We start from the raw sequence: 16,458 nt of genomic DNA, 5'->3' as shown, positions 1-16,458 counted from the left end.
ATGACTTCAGGTGAGGGGTGTAACGGATCTTCTGGCAGTGTACATTTATTAAATCAAACAAGAACTAAATACAAAACTAGAAAAAACGAAGCTAAACAAAACGGTGTGGTAAGCCACAATCAACACAAGACAATGAACTGAGAGAACTGAAGGTCTTGTAAACAAGTTAATAAAAACTTGTGTATATGAAATTACATACTGTCTGAGTAGGTACTACACTTGAATTTGAACTTACTTTGCAACCGTTAAAAAGGTAAGTTCTATATAGTTTGAAAATGGGAAATATGAATGAACATTAGCCATGTTGTTACTGACACGTGATCTTCCAGCATCAGTTTTGTCGTTTCACTGCCATTCATAAATCCTCTCCTGTGGCCTCATGGGATAGTAAATAGCAAAACAGTAAATAGGGGCGTTTAAGTATGCGGCCCGCTGCGGTTGATTTTAAATTACGTTTAAAAGACATGGAGGCTACACAAACTGGCTGTAGATGTTATGACTGACTATATTCGGACGATCCTTGCTGTTGTTTATCGCTTGTGATAAATATATATGAAACTTTTGATATTTTATGATCTTCTAACTCACTATTTATTACCGGCATAAATTGTATTGTATAACATATAATGTTGTTTGTTTTTATGTCTGCAACCTTGTTAATTGTGCTGCTGCCTGTCTTGGCCAGGACGCTCTTGGAAAAGAGATTTTTAATCTCAATGAGTTTTCTTTCTGGTTAAAGGTATAGCGGAGGATTTTCCCGAATTTTAGAAAAGAACCGCCCTCTCCACTTTTTGAAAAAATGCACATGCGCAACACTCTACCTGCTCCCGAGAGGAAACGCCTATTAAATGTGTGCACGAGAGAGCATGCACGAGCTAATCATAGCTTACATTAACTTTTACTAGCAGTGATTTTAAATGGATTTCTCCAAAAGCATGCCAAACTTTACCTGTCGAGTAGAAACTTTGCGACTGAGGCATCAGTGGGAAGCCCAACCTGTGTTTTGAGCGCAGCCATCGTGTGAATCGTGTGCACGAGCACGTACGACGGTCTTACGTAAATATATCACCAGAATGATTGACACTTAGGAGGACCAATAGTCTTGATGATCCACCCGGAAAAAGAAAATCCTCCGCTATACCTTTAAATAAAGGTAATAATAAAATGTCCATCATATGCACACCTCAGAATCTCGCCTGAAGTAGTAGATCATCCAGATCCTTTTAACCTACGAAATACTGATAAACTAAACTGATAGTCTTAGAAACGGAAACCAAAACTTGACAGATGCATGTATGTTATTTTCTGACACAAATGGCACCTGCGTTTCCCGAGAATGACCCATTATGATGGCCAATCAAGTAAAAGCACAGAAAATCATGATGTAATATGGGATAGACTTAAGTTGTCGTGACACACTGGCCCCATGACAATGCGTTAATGCAGGAAATGTAATATTATACCATCTGATAAGATGGATTACAGACAAAACAGAGAAATGCAGAAATAAAACCTGGATATTTGAATTAACAGGCTTTCAGGGAGCTATTCCAATATTGTGGAAGGATATTATGTTTATGGCACATTCCTCTCCTGTAAATTTTGTATAATTGCATAATGGGATACATACAAGTTACGACCCCACAATCCAGATAAAGCATATAACTACAATCATAGACACACAGAATGGCAAAAAATTGCTTTTCTCAAGTGCACAAAGGTAAATGAGTTCAGTGTGTAGAATGGGACATATACAGTGTTTTTTTTTTTTTTTTTTTTTTGAGAATTTGTTTTCATACATGCCATGACTGCTTTCTCATAACTTCTACAGTGATCCTCTAGGCTAAATCACCTTACACTACAATTTAAGTATTGACAGCTGGAATAGAAGAGTGAACATACCGCTAAAGCATACATATGCACATGCACACAACAAGCAGTTAGAAAAAACTCTAAATCACATACTGTAACGAAAAGTGTATAACATGTGACATTGCCTGTAGATGTAAGACCTGAATCTGAAGATAATATTTGCATCTTTTTGGAACAATTGTTTGTATTATTTGGTCTATAGGTACTTTCTGAAGAGCTGAGATTTTTATCAAATCAATATAAACCTGTAAATTACTTCTGACATTTTAATTTTGCAACATGCTCTAAGCTGTTTAGTTATGAGATCAGTGCAGAAGATATATCTGCATGTGTCATTCATTAACTGCAAGAGCGCCAAATTAAACATTCGGATGAATTCCTGCTAAATGCATTTTACTGTAAATATGCTTTATGCATACATGTCATGCAGTCTGCTAGTGCATAACTATAGTGCATAACTTTTAAATGTAATTTCAACAGTTACAGTACACAACAACTTTCACGGGTGCAATCCAGCCATTTCAATAGAAATCCACTGATTTCTTCACATAGATTTTGCAACAGGTTCAAGTTGGTTGTGTGAATTTGTCGCACTGACCAACAATACAACAGACGTAGGCCAGTGAGCGCTGTGTGTTTAGCCTCCTTGTTAGAGCTCCCGCCTCCCATGCAGACGGGCCTGGGTCCGAGTCCTGCTTAGAGCGGGCGGTTCGAACTGGAGGGGCTACAATAATAAATATAGTATTTTGGTGTGGCTGGTTACCATAGAGCATTTTTACCAATAACAGAATGGCAGCCAATATGTGGCAGAACACGTTTGTTAAAGAAATGATGAAACCAACACATCAACATCATCAATAACCACAACAACACCACACCCTCAATTAATCACTGTGTACTTACTGTCAAATAGCAAAAATGTTCCAGGCTCTAGTAGTAGTAGTAGTAGTAGTAGTAGTAGTAGGATGGGGGGGGGGGGGGGGGATTCTTGCTCACAGTAACTCAGGATGGGGTTAAACCGCAAAGAACCAGGAACACACAAGAATAGATGCCAAAGGTGTTTGGCATGGGTCAGCCAACTCTGTAGAGGAGTGTGTGTGTGTGTGTGTGTGTGTGTGTGTGTGTGTGTGTGTGTGTGTGTGTGTGTGTGTGTGTGTGTGTGTGTGTGTGTGTGTGTGTGTGTGTGTGTGTGTGTGAGAGAGAGCTGGTTTAAATGGCAGCCACTCAACAAAAACATTCACACTTTGTTATTCTGTGGCTTTTTCTGCCATGTTTGAAGCACATAAACTCTTAAAAAATGGTTCTTTATTAGCATCGATGAACCCTTAACATTAATGGATCATCAAAAAAATGTTTAGGGTCATTCAATTACTAAATTATTCCTCAGTTCACACTAAAAAAAGCGGTTCTTTTGAAGCCCCCCTAGTCAATAATTGAATCCCTTAAAACTCATCTTTGATCGACAAAATGACACATTTATTTTAAACGTTTTTTCCTGTGAAAAAAAGCATCCCTAAAATAGCTTGAATGTAACTCTACACCCCACTATGAATATGTAAATTAGCCCCGCCTCCACTCCATCACACAAGCTCTGAATACCTGATTCACTCGGTCAACTTTACTGTAGTAAACGCTACACGATTGCAAGTGGAAATACTGGCCATATATGTTTGAAGCAGAAACTGATGCAGAAGAAGTGGAAGAGTGAATTATAACGGCTCGTCTACAAGTTGATGTATCAGAATGGTGATATGTTCTTGTATCACTGTCTACAACATCAGACACATAACGGTAATTATGATTAGCCTTTTTCTTGACTACGTTATCAATCAGCTAATAATGTGTTGCTAATGTTACACAAACCATGTTCCCGTTCACCATCTCAGAGTCCGACAGCAGCCTTCTAACAATCAGCATCCTTAGAAATGCTTTGAACAACTTAAAACATCAGTGGTGAAAGGCACATAGTTCATCATAACATCGTAATATACATCATATACATAATTCACCCGCTATATACATAGTGAAATATATCCGATTTTTCATATCAACAGAAAAATATACCGTAATAATTTGGCTGCTCTTGAGACTCCCCTGCTTTGTAGCATATAATGATGATATGCTTAAGCCCCCCCCCCCCCCCCCCCCTCCCTCCTCGTGATTTTTGAGACCGTCTTTGGTTCACAGCAGTTTTAAGGAGAAAATACTCAGCAAATGGTTTATATATATAATGACTTATATGATAGGGGATTCTTTAAGAAAGACCAAAAATGGTTCTACCTTGGCATTTCTGTGAAAAAACCCTTTTGGAATCTTTTTTTTTTATTTATTGAGTGCTGCTTTTTCCATCAACTTTGTTCACCCTTTGCTCAGATAAGCTGCTTAAAACACTTATCATATAGGAAATGTTAACCTCCGAGCATCTGCAGAAATTCAGACCAAGCATCTCATCCTCCTTTACCCACAAACAAAAAAACAATCACCAACTATCTTTGGCCATTATATCCAGAAATCCATATGGATTGGGCCTGCTTTGAGTCTCCTAAAAGAACCTTTAAAGATTATTAAAGAGGACAGACAAGGACAAAGATGATGACGCAGTTTACCATACGTCACACACTGATGATATCCGAGTCAGCTTTAACCTCGGATTCAGCCCATCGATCCTGGTGTCACTGCTGTCACACAAGGTATTTGTTTGTCATCCGCTGGATTATCAGACATCTGTGGGAAAAAGGGCACCCTAAAAATAAGAAATAACTCAGTAGATGGGATGAATCTGCACGAGAAATGGCTAAAAATGTCTAAATGCTAATTTCAAGTGTAAGCCTGCACCTACATATTAAAAGTGTTGATTTGTGGGCTTGAAAAGGTCTACTGTTTTTGGCAGTGAGGTACAAAGTAAAATAAGCCTTGCTGGCTGGCGAATGACATTCCTTAACACAAGGGTGTTGAAATAAACTTTCAGCTCAAGATCCGACATAAACACTTACCTGTGTGGTACAGTAACTGACTGACTGTGAATGAAACACAAGATCTTCATGAAGTACCACTCCAACAGACAAATCTGCCTCCTCACTTTTCTTTGAGTTTAAAGGGGTCTTGTCATGAGGAATCACATTTTCCTTCAGCTTCTTTTATACTATTCTGTAAAAATAGCAGGTATAGAAATATTATATTCTAATATTTTTTCTAATATTATATTCAAATATTTTATACTTATATTCATTCCCTAATGCGATGAGAGAAAATATTTTAACATTCAAAGTAATTTAATGCAGCGTCAAACTGCTTTTTATGCAACGGTCTGATGTGGGGGAAAAAACGAATAAAAATCATAGCAATCAATACCTATATTTCTAAACAAGATGATGAAAGGGTAATATAAAGTGTCTGGAGCCAATGTGCAACACAACTAGAGAAACAGGATGACTAATTAATAGACAGATTCATGTAGGCTATTATAAAAAATGTTCTGTGTCAGAATTTGTAGTTTCTGCCAAGTTAAAACAGGTTTAAAACCAGCTTAAAAATTGTAAAGTGTGATTTGGCAGTTGCTGCAAAACCAGAAAACAGTGGCTGTTTTGGTTGGCCCATTTAAAGTCCTGATGATTTGCCCTGGGAAAATCCAATTAATACTAAATTAGAGCAGACAGACATTCAGTTTCCAGACTATTTTTCGGAGTCTGCACCTGTCACAATCTATAATTATCTGTGTTCAGGTTTCCACACTGCTTTGTAGCCAAATGCAATGGCAGCCACTGCTGTGTAGAGCAGAAGCCTCGTGTTCAGGTCACTGTTGCTGTGCATATGCTAGAACATATGTGCTCGCACCATAAGACGATATCTGATCGGTGTCTGTTCGATTTTTTTTTTTTTTAGCATGCATAGTTAGTATGAATATTTCTGCACACAAGCTTATCAGTCAACTTGGTATTATAGTCACTCCCAGTCTAATGTGGGCACATTGTGAACCATCCAAACACCTGAGGACAAAAAGACATGAAATTCAATCTTGATGCATGCCAAACATTTCTAAGACGTAGTGAATCATAAGAACTCAAACTTTGAACTGAGGTGAAACTTGAAGCTCTTAAAGACGACCCTATATGGCAGTTTGGAAATCATCAGAAACGTTCTGACCACAGAGTGGACTGGGACAAGCTTTGATCCTCGGATTACGTTTCGCGGAATTGCTCTCGCCTGTCAAGTCCAGGTAAAGATCCACTTGCCCACCATGTGGAGTATATATGACACCAAACCATACGGTTACACACCTCGCCTACTTAAAACTGACAACAAGCATTATTTATTTAGCAAATCGCTCGCAAAAAAACGGTGGAAATTTACTTGCTTCCTTATAAGCACTGTTTAACAGTCTGACACTAATTTGTAAAAGCATCAGGAACTATGTCGTGTACCTTAAAGGTGAAATTCTAGACATGGTGTGACGGTTGATTACCGTTTAAGATTAGAGTATCTTTGTGCTTAGACTCCCTTTCTCTTTAGCATGTGCTAACGATTGAGATGACCTCTCCTGAACTAACGGGCGGTCACAGGCTCACCTGTGTCAGATTATCAATGTTGCATAAGTGCAAAAACAACATTTAAGGTGGTTTTTAATGACATTGCTACCAAGGTGACCACTGTTACAGTATATTCTCCACACACTGATTAAACTTCTCTAGGACAGGAAAACTATCAGATGATTACTCTTAAAGTAAGCGTTGAAAATAAACTTAATTTGCCGCATATATTATATATAATTTTTTATCATTTTTAATGACTGTAGGTTCTTTAAAAAAAACTAAATTGATTTAAATTTGGTTCCATTAATGCTTCTCACATGTGCGTTCTTCTGCAGATGCACACGAAATACCATATTAAAATATTCTGCAACACATATAGTTCAGATATATTCAGTGGCGCCGCAGCAAGACCAATGCAGTCCTATTATGAATAGCTTACCAGCAAAAATAGTTTAAAAGTCAAAGCAAAATGAACCATTTAGTCTTCAAGCAACTGGTGTTTTTCATCCTTGAATGAAATCATGTTTTTGAACTAATTGGTTGATTGAACGATTCAATGACTCCCTTATAACAGTGGCTCCATAAATTTGTGAATGTCAGTGAAACGACACAACTGTAAGTGACATGACAAATGTATCACGCCCAGTATAGTATACACATCCTACAGTTCACTGACTGTATATGGAATTTACGTTGTTCACGAAGAACCAAAAGAAGTAACGACTCAAGAGTTTTTGAACGCAACCAGTCACTTATTTTCTTCCTGAATGAATCAGTGTTTTGAACGAATCGGTCAGTCAGTGATTTGACAGTCACTTGTTTATTATTGTTGTATAATATATATTTAAAATATTTAATTTAATATGTATTTAATATATTATTGTTGTTTGAACTGCATTTCTTCCACCTCTAAAATCATTCGTAACAATTGTAAAAGTGTAAATGTTAAGGAATCTGAATTGTTAAGTGAAAATGGGATCAGAGATTTGTTAAATTATTTAACAGAAATAAAAACATGTTCAACTTCTCTCATGTCTGGAGAAAATGCAGTGTGAAAATTTCACCAAAAATAAATAAATAAATCTGTTCAGAGTTCACATTTAATTTCTCAGGAGAAACAGTGTGCCGACCTGGCTTTTTCATGGAAATAAATGTATTCAATTGAGAGGTCTTGTTATCTTACATATTTAAACAGTGTTGTATTGGAACATTATGGGAATATACACTTGAATAGGCTGATTAATTTTCTGCTTAATTGGCTTTGAAATATTATATAACGTGCTGGCTCTATAGTGTACTGACTTTATTTTCAGACATGGCACTTGACAACAATAAGACTCTTTTGAAAGAGGCAAATGGAAAACCCCCTCTGCAGACCCGGTGCAATTTCAGTGCCGCTTAACACAGCGAGCTAACATTCCCCAGCGGGCTCTGACCGCCGTGTTATCTGTCTCTTGTGTTGTAGCAGTATTGCTTAACAACTCTCGTATGGTATTTGGCCCTTATCTCAATGGGCAATCTAACCCTGCGAAGAGAGCACTCCGCTCCGCTCTCACAGCAGCCCAGCAGGTAAGCTGAACCCCGGGCCTTGAGTTACGCTGCACTCCCTGGCTCACTTTTCAGGTCAGTGGTCTGCGCTGTTGGATTCGCCGCACAAAGAGCACAAGGGAGGCCCTGTCTGCAACCCCTCGACGGTTTGGACCCAGTGAGAACTCCCTGGTGTTTGCGTGAACGCAGCGGTCGGATCCGTTTGAACAGAAACACTTTAAAAGACAAAGCAAAAAGGAAGAGTTGACTCAAAGCAGCAATAGAGCATGGATGCTTAAGAGGCTTGATGTAAAAAGGGAGGAGAAGCGGTACGGGACCCAAGGGAAGAGAAACAGTACAGCAAAGACTCAACACTTCCACAGGATACAAATCAGGGAGAGAGGAGGAAAGACCACCAGTGAACGCCTAAGTGTGAGAACAAAGTAAATAAATGTGGGAAGGCAGGAATTGGCAGGCCTAGTACACCGCCATTTCCACAGCCGAGCTATATCGTCACCAATGAGTCATTCCAAACCTGTAAGACATTCGTTCATCTTCAAAACTCAAATGAAGATAATTTAAGAGAGAATTTAATCACTTTGTCACTTCAAAAAGTTCATAAAGAGATTGTAAAACTTATCCATATGAATCGAGCAGTTTAGTCCAAATTTTCTGAAGAGACTCGATCGCTTTATATGATGAACAGATTTAGGCTTTTATTCACATATAAACATTGATCAGCGAACATACAGGAGCTGTGACGCGAGATCAAACCTCATTGGTTCTTAAGGAAGCTCAAACATGCTACACAACATACGAGAATGAATCTAATTGGTTCTTACGCGTCAAGCAAGGTTCATTAGATTTTCACACTAAGAACTGCTTCTTTTAAGAATTGTTCACTGGAAGGTTCTTTGAGGAACCAGAATTGGCTCTTCAATGGCATCGCTGTGAAACCCCCCTTCGGGAACCTTTGTTTTTAAGAGTGCATGTTTTAGCACATTTTCACTTTTTTATTTGGCGCCACCGTATTCGTGTTTGGGGTTGGTTGGGGTGACGGTTGTAATCGGGCAGAAACTCGATCTGACCTACACCGACAGCAGCGCTCCCTCCTCCCCTCCTCTTTCTTTCAATCTCCCTGATACATCTTTCCCACCTTCCCCTCTAGCCATGGCTTACTGTGACGAGGGGCAGAGATCAACGCCCTGTTGGCCTCGGAGCCAGGTGGGAGACACCTCATCCATCACGAGAAAGCGACTTTAGCAATGCCCGAACGGGACTATAAACAACAGACTCATTGTAGGTGCAGGTGAAAGTGCTCAATGCAGACTGCGACTGAAAGTCGCGACTAAAAGTTTCAGACTGCGACTGAAAGTGGAAAAGGAAGCAACGGGTAGAAAAGTTCCTGCGGTTTGAAAGATTAACTTTATTGCTTATGTTTGTTCAACCTAGGCCCATATACATCCAATGAATCACTGCTCAGTGGCCTTATATTAGTAAATCAAGTTATGTAATGGCTTCACACGAATCCTTTATTGACTGCTCAACAAGCACAAAGTGCCCGCACAAGGAAATCAGATCTTTTAGCACATAAATCATGCTATGCTTCTCAATTACTCATCCATGTAATTCCTAAAATCTCTTTCCGAGTACTGTACATACAAAACGAACGTAGTGCAAATAGACCATCACGCTTGTAAATGCAAGTATATAAATATTTAATTTGGCAACAAGTTCACTTTTGCACGGGCCGCATCATTTATCGGTGACGTAAAGATACTCAAACAGCCACTGTTTTGATACACTTTATACACTTTAACTGTCTGTGGGGAGATTTACTCCACAGATGATTCAAAAGGTACTCCGTCATTAAACAAAATAAAAAGCATGCTTACAACCGGGAACTCCTTTAACCAACCACAGGTGCCGGCATTGTTCTTACTCCATTGTGTCTCTTTGTGTGGCACTATTTGAAAAGCAGCAGTAGCTGTGTACGCTGAGGTTAGCAGAACCCACTGTATGCTAGTAAGGTGTGCCCTGCATTCCTCTCAAACAAAAACGCACACACACCACCTGGCCCAACCTGACGGCTGCCAAATCACTGGTTTGTGAGATATTTTGTTCAACTTTAAAGCTGACTCGAGGAGGAGCATTGCACTTGGGTAACTCAGGAGTGTTGGTTATAGATAACAAGTGCTCTGTAGGGTGGGTTGAATCATCATTCATTTTCTGATGGAAAATAAGTGTACTTGCTTCTCTGCGGATTGAGGAAAAACTTCAAAAAGGCAACATACCCAGTGAAACCAATGATAAAATGGAAGAAAAAGTAGTATTTAAAAAAAAAAAAAAAACTTAATGATGATGCATTGATCATCAAGAAGGAAGAAACAAAATCGAGTGTTAATGCAATGAAAATAACAGCATGAAATGTTAAACAAATTAATAGAAAAATGAATTAAACTTTATTTCAATTATCCACTTTAGACATTCTACTAACTATAAGTAACTTTGCAACTACATGTCAACTAACTCTCATTAGAGTATTAGTAGACTGTTAGGTTATGGTTCAGGTAAGTTGACGTATGCAAAGTTACTTAGACTTTAGATATACAAGGACTGTGCACTCATATCACTTATAAATGAGAGAAAGTGCAACGCCTGATATGGTGGAATAGGTCCCGACTTCTAAATAAAAGAGTCAAACGCTGAATGATAAACTCATCGCATCACAGCAGCTGCTGTTAAAATCAGCTGCTGACAAATAAGCTTTGTCAACGCTATTTGAGCACAAGAAACAGGATTAATGGGACAGTTTATGTCAGATTTTGTTGCTGATTTGAAATATGTTATAAATTTTGAGTTCAGCATGCAGTTTTTGAGATTTCCGGATTCCCCTATTTAAGTTGATAGGACTTGGTCTTGGATGCCTGAAATAGCTGCCCGGAGGCGTTGAAAATATGGCTGCCGAACAGACTTTCCTTGAAAAGGGTCTTTGCTTATAGTCAGAAGGTCTGTTGGGAGAGCATCAAAATAAAGTGTTAGCAGATATTAAGCACTCTCCAATGAGAGTTAGTTGACATGTTGCAAACAAATTTGATTTCACAGGAAATTAATATAATATGGTACAGAAAATGAAAATGGCAATTCCGTTTGCTGCCACTATTGGCAGAAAAATACACCTTTATTCACCTTTAAACACAAAAATATTCCTGTTACACTTCCACAAATGTTGCTTACCATCAGTGCTGTCATTTGACAGAAAGAGAGACTTTTGACACGGCTGTGGTCATACAGTTTTGTGATTTACCAAATGGAATTTTGACCAATATTATTAGCATCCAGCTCTAGTTTTATTGCTGAGCATCTGTAAAGCTCAGACTTTATTTCTAGAAAACTATGGAAACTATTTCCAAATACAATAGAACACATTTAATCATTTCAGGAACACATAGTTTTCATCATTTTAAGAACACGTGTGTTCCTGAAATGATGTAAAAGGTAATGACAGGACACATTCCTTCAATGTGTTCTTCCTCTTGGACTGGTTTAAAAGGAAATTACTTCATTTGTGAAATGTACCAAATATGTCCTCATTCAGCAACTGATGTCTTCATATGAATATCTATTAGCTTCCTGGTTGGGGAAAAGACTGTTAAACTGCTACAACAACTATTGGTTGTGTCATGACTGTGCTTTGACAGAAAACATCATAGAGCAGATGATGATTGAGACATGATAGACCTATAATTTGGCCAAAAACATCTCTCTTTTGATGTCACATAGCCATTTAAAAACAAAAGAAGAAACACATTCACGTTACCAGGAGCTTCACACCAAGAATTAACAGGTAAGTTCTTTTTACCTGCTGAGTGGCTTTTGATAAAAGAAATTTTAAAAAGGGTTCTGGACAAGGGGTGAAGGTTTTGTTCAAGAGTTTATGACAATTTCACACAGCATTAAAGTCACATTGCATTTATGGCTCAGTCTAGAAAAGATGCGGTATTTCATTTTATAATATTAATATGGATCATATGACCATGACTGTTCAGAGCAAACAAAAGAAAGATGAAAATGATAAGACATAAGAAAGACATAAATGCTTTATCTTTTTTTTTTTTTTTTTTCTGTTTTGTCCTTTGCTCTGCAAGGGCAACAGATGGTTAATTGGATACATCAATATCCTCGCATGTCATCACTGCAATGCTTAAAAACCTCGAGAAGTTGTACACAAACATCTCCAACAAAGGATCGACTAACAGAAGAAAAGAGTGGATTATAGAGGGTTGTTGAGTGTTTCCTGTCCCTGCCCATTATAAAATCATTTGTATTCTCAGTCTACTCTTATAATATGCGTATACTACGACAGTTGTGATTATAGAGCTCTCGGCTGAGTCACGCTTAATGCCTGTGAGCTCAAACATAAATTTTTCAACATTTTTTCTTCAGTTGGCTGCCATACCTAGTTATTTGGATCTTTGGAATTATATCAATTCAAGTAGATGAGAAAGTATGCAATTTCTTTTTATTCGTAGGTTTCTTTTGTACCAAGTGTGAATTAAACCTATAATAAGTTACTCTAACTGTTGTTTTGCCAAATTTTTTTCACATACTGTAGATCTACATAGGAGACGTCTGATGCACTTTTTCCCCCTTAAGAAATTTTCATCGCAGTCTTCATCACAAAACATAAAATGCAGAGCAGTAAATTCAAAATGAATATAAATGAAAGTCATTTCAAAGCGTTTATTTAAGAGCAATTAATTTACATTTAATGCGCAACTGGGAATTACTTAATGTAACTGTAAAATGCTTGTTAATATTACTAATAAAATGAAAGTTATTAGAGTTACCGATGCGTGATTGACTAATGAGAACAGCATCACTTTAGACTAAGCACAGAAACCCTATAAAAGCCATCTGTCCAAGCTGGATGTGCACAGGAGAGTAGAAGATTATGCTTGTTGAGATAAAGAGAGAGAGAGAGAGAGAGAGAGAGAGAGAGAGAGAGAGAGAGAGAGAGAGAGAGAGGGAGGGAAAGAGAGAGGGAGAGAGCGAGATCTGCGCGCTGCACTCGCCAGTGAGACTCTCAGCACGCACCGCGCGCTTTCTATCTGGAAACTTTCGAAAAGGATTCGTTATAAACTCATTACCTTCATGTCGGAACTGCTGAATATTTCCTCACCGATGCTATGGTTACCTTTATTACGGTATGTATCCTTTCAAAGTTTCTTTGCACGAACTGCTTCCATGTATCGTTTGGTCGGAATCTGGAAGGCTCCTGGCACGGCGCATTTGCGCTTGTTCTCCAGGACGGTTTTGCGATTTGCCACTGGGAAAAAGTTGTGCTTGTCAAACAACTGGTTTTCTAGAAAAACAACTGCGTAATTTTGGAATGTTACTCAAAAACATTAGTGTTAAAGTGTCTTTGGAACTTTCAGCGCATTTGTGTATTTGGGAAGAATTTGACCTGCTATGCGCCTCGGGCTGAACTGAAAACCAGTACGGGCAAATTCACTTCTTACCTTTCACAGAGTGCTCTTCTCTTTATGCACAAAACAATAGGTTACCTAGAAAACTTTTTTTCCTATTCAAAGAGTTTTTTTTATTATGATTATTTAAGTCTTCAAACTATAAATTAATGTGTAGGCTATCTGTCTCTGTATTTGTGTGATGTAACTTTAAATGCATTATATTTATCTAGATAAATATAAATATTGTTATATTGTTATTTATCTAGATAAATATGAATATATATATATAATATAATAAATATTTTTGTATATATAAAAGGTTCAGATGCACTCATTTGAAAAAAGATGGTTTAAAAAACAACATAAAAAATGAAATGACAGACTTTAAAACTTTACAATTGACTTAAACGTGTCTAAGAAACACTTTGCTCTTTCGTCTTTCCTCCGAGAGCTGGCTGAGATTGGCAGACAATCCCTAAAATAGATAATCCATATAAATCTGTGCTGGAGATGCTATTGGCCAGTGCTCTCGGAGCCCTTCAGTTTTTTTCTGTGAGTTCAAGTTATTACTCTTCCTGTTCCTCAACTGGAAGTTGCAGGCATATTCTCCCCCCCACAATACAAATTGTGTATTTGATATCCCTGTTTCCTCCAGCCTTGTGTGTTTCTGCTTATGTTTCCCTGCTGTGTGTGTAGAGGGAAGTCTTGTGCAGGCATGCACCTGAAACAAGCATCTGTCAAATAAAGGATTTGACACAAGGCACCACTGACGAGGAGGCTAAAGGGTTAATGCAAATAACTTAAATGTATGGGTGAATGTGTCAAAAGAAACATATTACATGGCTGCAGTGAACTCTTGGCACTCTTTGAGGATTTACAGTGTTTTCTCTAGTCTGAAGTCATTGTGGAATGTATAAATTTCACACAATTTTTACAGATTTTTTGACTAAAGTATATATGCAAAGTTTCCAATTTCTTCATTAAGCACGTGCAAATAAATACCTTATTTAGGCAAGATTTTTAAAACAGCTTGCACAGCTTGGACACAATAAACTAGCTAACAAGATAACCAATTCACTTATGTGATTTTCTCCATTATTGCGGCTTTGAAACACTTAACACTTCCGGCTTGTGGTTTACTTACAGTGGTTTGAGTTCAACTGTAGTGGCTCTAAAAACTGTAAATGTTCGGGGCCAGTTGCAGCACATCCTTGTTTTTCTGGGTAGCTCTCTGTCACCGTAAAATGGGAACGGCAAAAAATGTTGGCTGGCCATCGAGGAGTCTCATCAACTTTATCATGGGTTGCTCATACCCAAAATATTTTTGTTGTTGTTGGTCTCTATGTTTAAACTGTGGGAAATTCACAACGTTGACCATATATGGATTGTCTCATTATAGAATACCTTATGTATGCCAAACAGTGCAGACAGATACTTGGTCATTTGTCATTAACCAATTAAATTATATTTTTCATCTTGATAAACTTGTCCTAGCTGGTTTCATATTTGAGAAAGCATGCTACGCTAGCAGGTTACAGAGTCTGAGCTGTCAGTTCATTGCACCGACCAACCTGTCATCGAAATGACAGATGGCAGCCAGGCCTAAATACATCATTTATCAAGGCCAGGTTCAAAGAAATGGAGCATTTCTTAGTAACTCTTAATTTTCTTAGTAACTCTTCATTTTGCATACTATTGATATGAAAACAAAACCTATGGTTAGAGCGATAGTGCATCAATAAATTGCACAGCTTATTTTCACAGAATTTGCAATCGCATTTCCATTCTTCTCTGTCACGTTTACCTTATCAGCATGCAGCATGGATATTGTGTGGCAGAACACGGAAGCATGGCATGCTGGGTAATCTAATACTTTCATTCTTATGATTTTACTTGCGCTATTCCGGCTAGAACTGCAAATGCTGTTTTGGCAAGGAATAGCAGAATTTGGTTGTGCATTTCTATATGTGGCTGTTAATATTACCCTTTTAGTATGGATAGAGGCATTAGAGTGAGAATGACATACAGAGGTTTGTACAGTAGCATCTTTAATCGCAAGCGAGATATTGCTCGAGACAAATGAACCAATACTTTTACCAATAAAATACAATAAATAGTATTTTTTTTACCAGAAATGATCAGCACATGTTGTGGTAATGATGGTGTTTGATACTCTGTGGTTTATAACCACACACCCCTCAAAAAAATTGGGTATTGCCAATATTTTTAAAAATATTTTTGATATTGTAGTCTGGAGCTAATTTGTCGTGTGTGTGTGTGTGTGGTTCAGGTAAACCCTACGTTATGGGGACAAAACATCCCACAATGATGGCAGTCCTTGTCCTTGTGGGGATTTTTTTTTTTGGAAAACGGCTCATAAATCATACTAAGTGATGTTTTTTGAAAATGTAAAAATGCAGAAAATTTTCTGTGATGGGTAGGCTTAAGGTTAGGGGATAGAATATACATTTTGTACAGTATAAATATAATCATTATGTCTATGGAAAGTCCCCATAAAACATGGAAACCCAACGTGTGTGTGTGTGTGTGTGTGTGTGTGTGTGTGTGTGTGTGTGTGTGTGTGTGTGTGTGTGTGTGTGTGTGGCAAAAACTATACTTGAATTATCACAATTTTAAATAGAAACTAAACATACTTGAAACTAAACATCTAAAACTTTTTTGTCTTGTCTTAAGTGTGCCTGAACATGTCCAGAATACATCAGTTTTTCCAAAAGGCTTCTAACATGTGTTCTGGAAGTGTCATGAGGTGAGATGCATAAAACATGAAGCCACGTAGATCTATCAATCCTGCTGAGTGGACGTACCTACACCTTTTGTAGTTTGTATCCTTGACAAAGTGTTGCTGTCAGCTGCCAAACACCCGTCTATCACATTACATCAAAACAGCCATCTAACATGATCACGTTACAAACTTCAAGATGTGTTAATTACACTAACTGTTGTGTTTGGCATTGTCGTGTCAAACAGAGAGCGAGTTCTGTGTTTATTCTAGTATAAAATCCAGGCTAATCGCTACTGACTCCCAGACTTCACGTTAA

General features: G+C 37.9%; 1 protein-coding gene across 2 annotated transcripts in view; it reads left to right on the top strand.

Moving 5' to 3' along the window:
* The window catches only part of ntf3 (neurotrophin 3), a 35,067-nt gene that overhangs the window by 3,865 nt on the left and 14,744 nt on the right, over positions 1–16,458 (top strand). The window contains exon 1 of one of the 2 annotated variants that reach the window (XM_079868181.1): positions 12,996–13,135. The exons of the other annotated variant lie outside the window; for it this stretch is intronic. Within the exon in view, the coding sequence (XP_079724307.1) occupies positions 13,118–13,135 (18 nt within the window). The 5' untranslated portion in view covers positions 12,996–13,117. Of the gene's footprint in view, positions 1–12,995; positions 13,136–16,458 lie in introns of those variants that run through there. 2 annotated transcript variants of the gene reach the window in all.

Source organism: Squalius cephalus (assembly GCF_949319135.1).
Source record: "Squalius cephalus genome assembly, chromosome: 4".
NCBI classification, from domain to species: Eukaryota; Metazoa; Chordata; class Actinopteri; order Cypriniformes; family Leuciscidae; genus Squalius; species Squalius cephalus.
The sequence above is the reverse complement of the archived record's forward strand: the minus strand, read 5'-3'. Positions and strand labels throughout refer to the sequence as shown.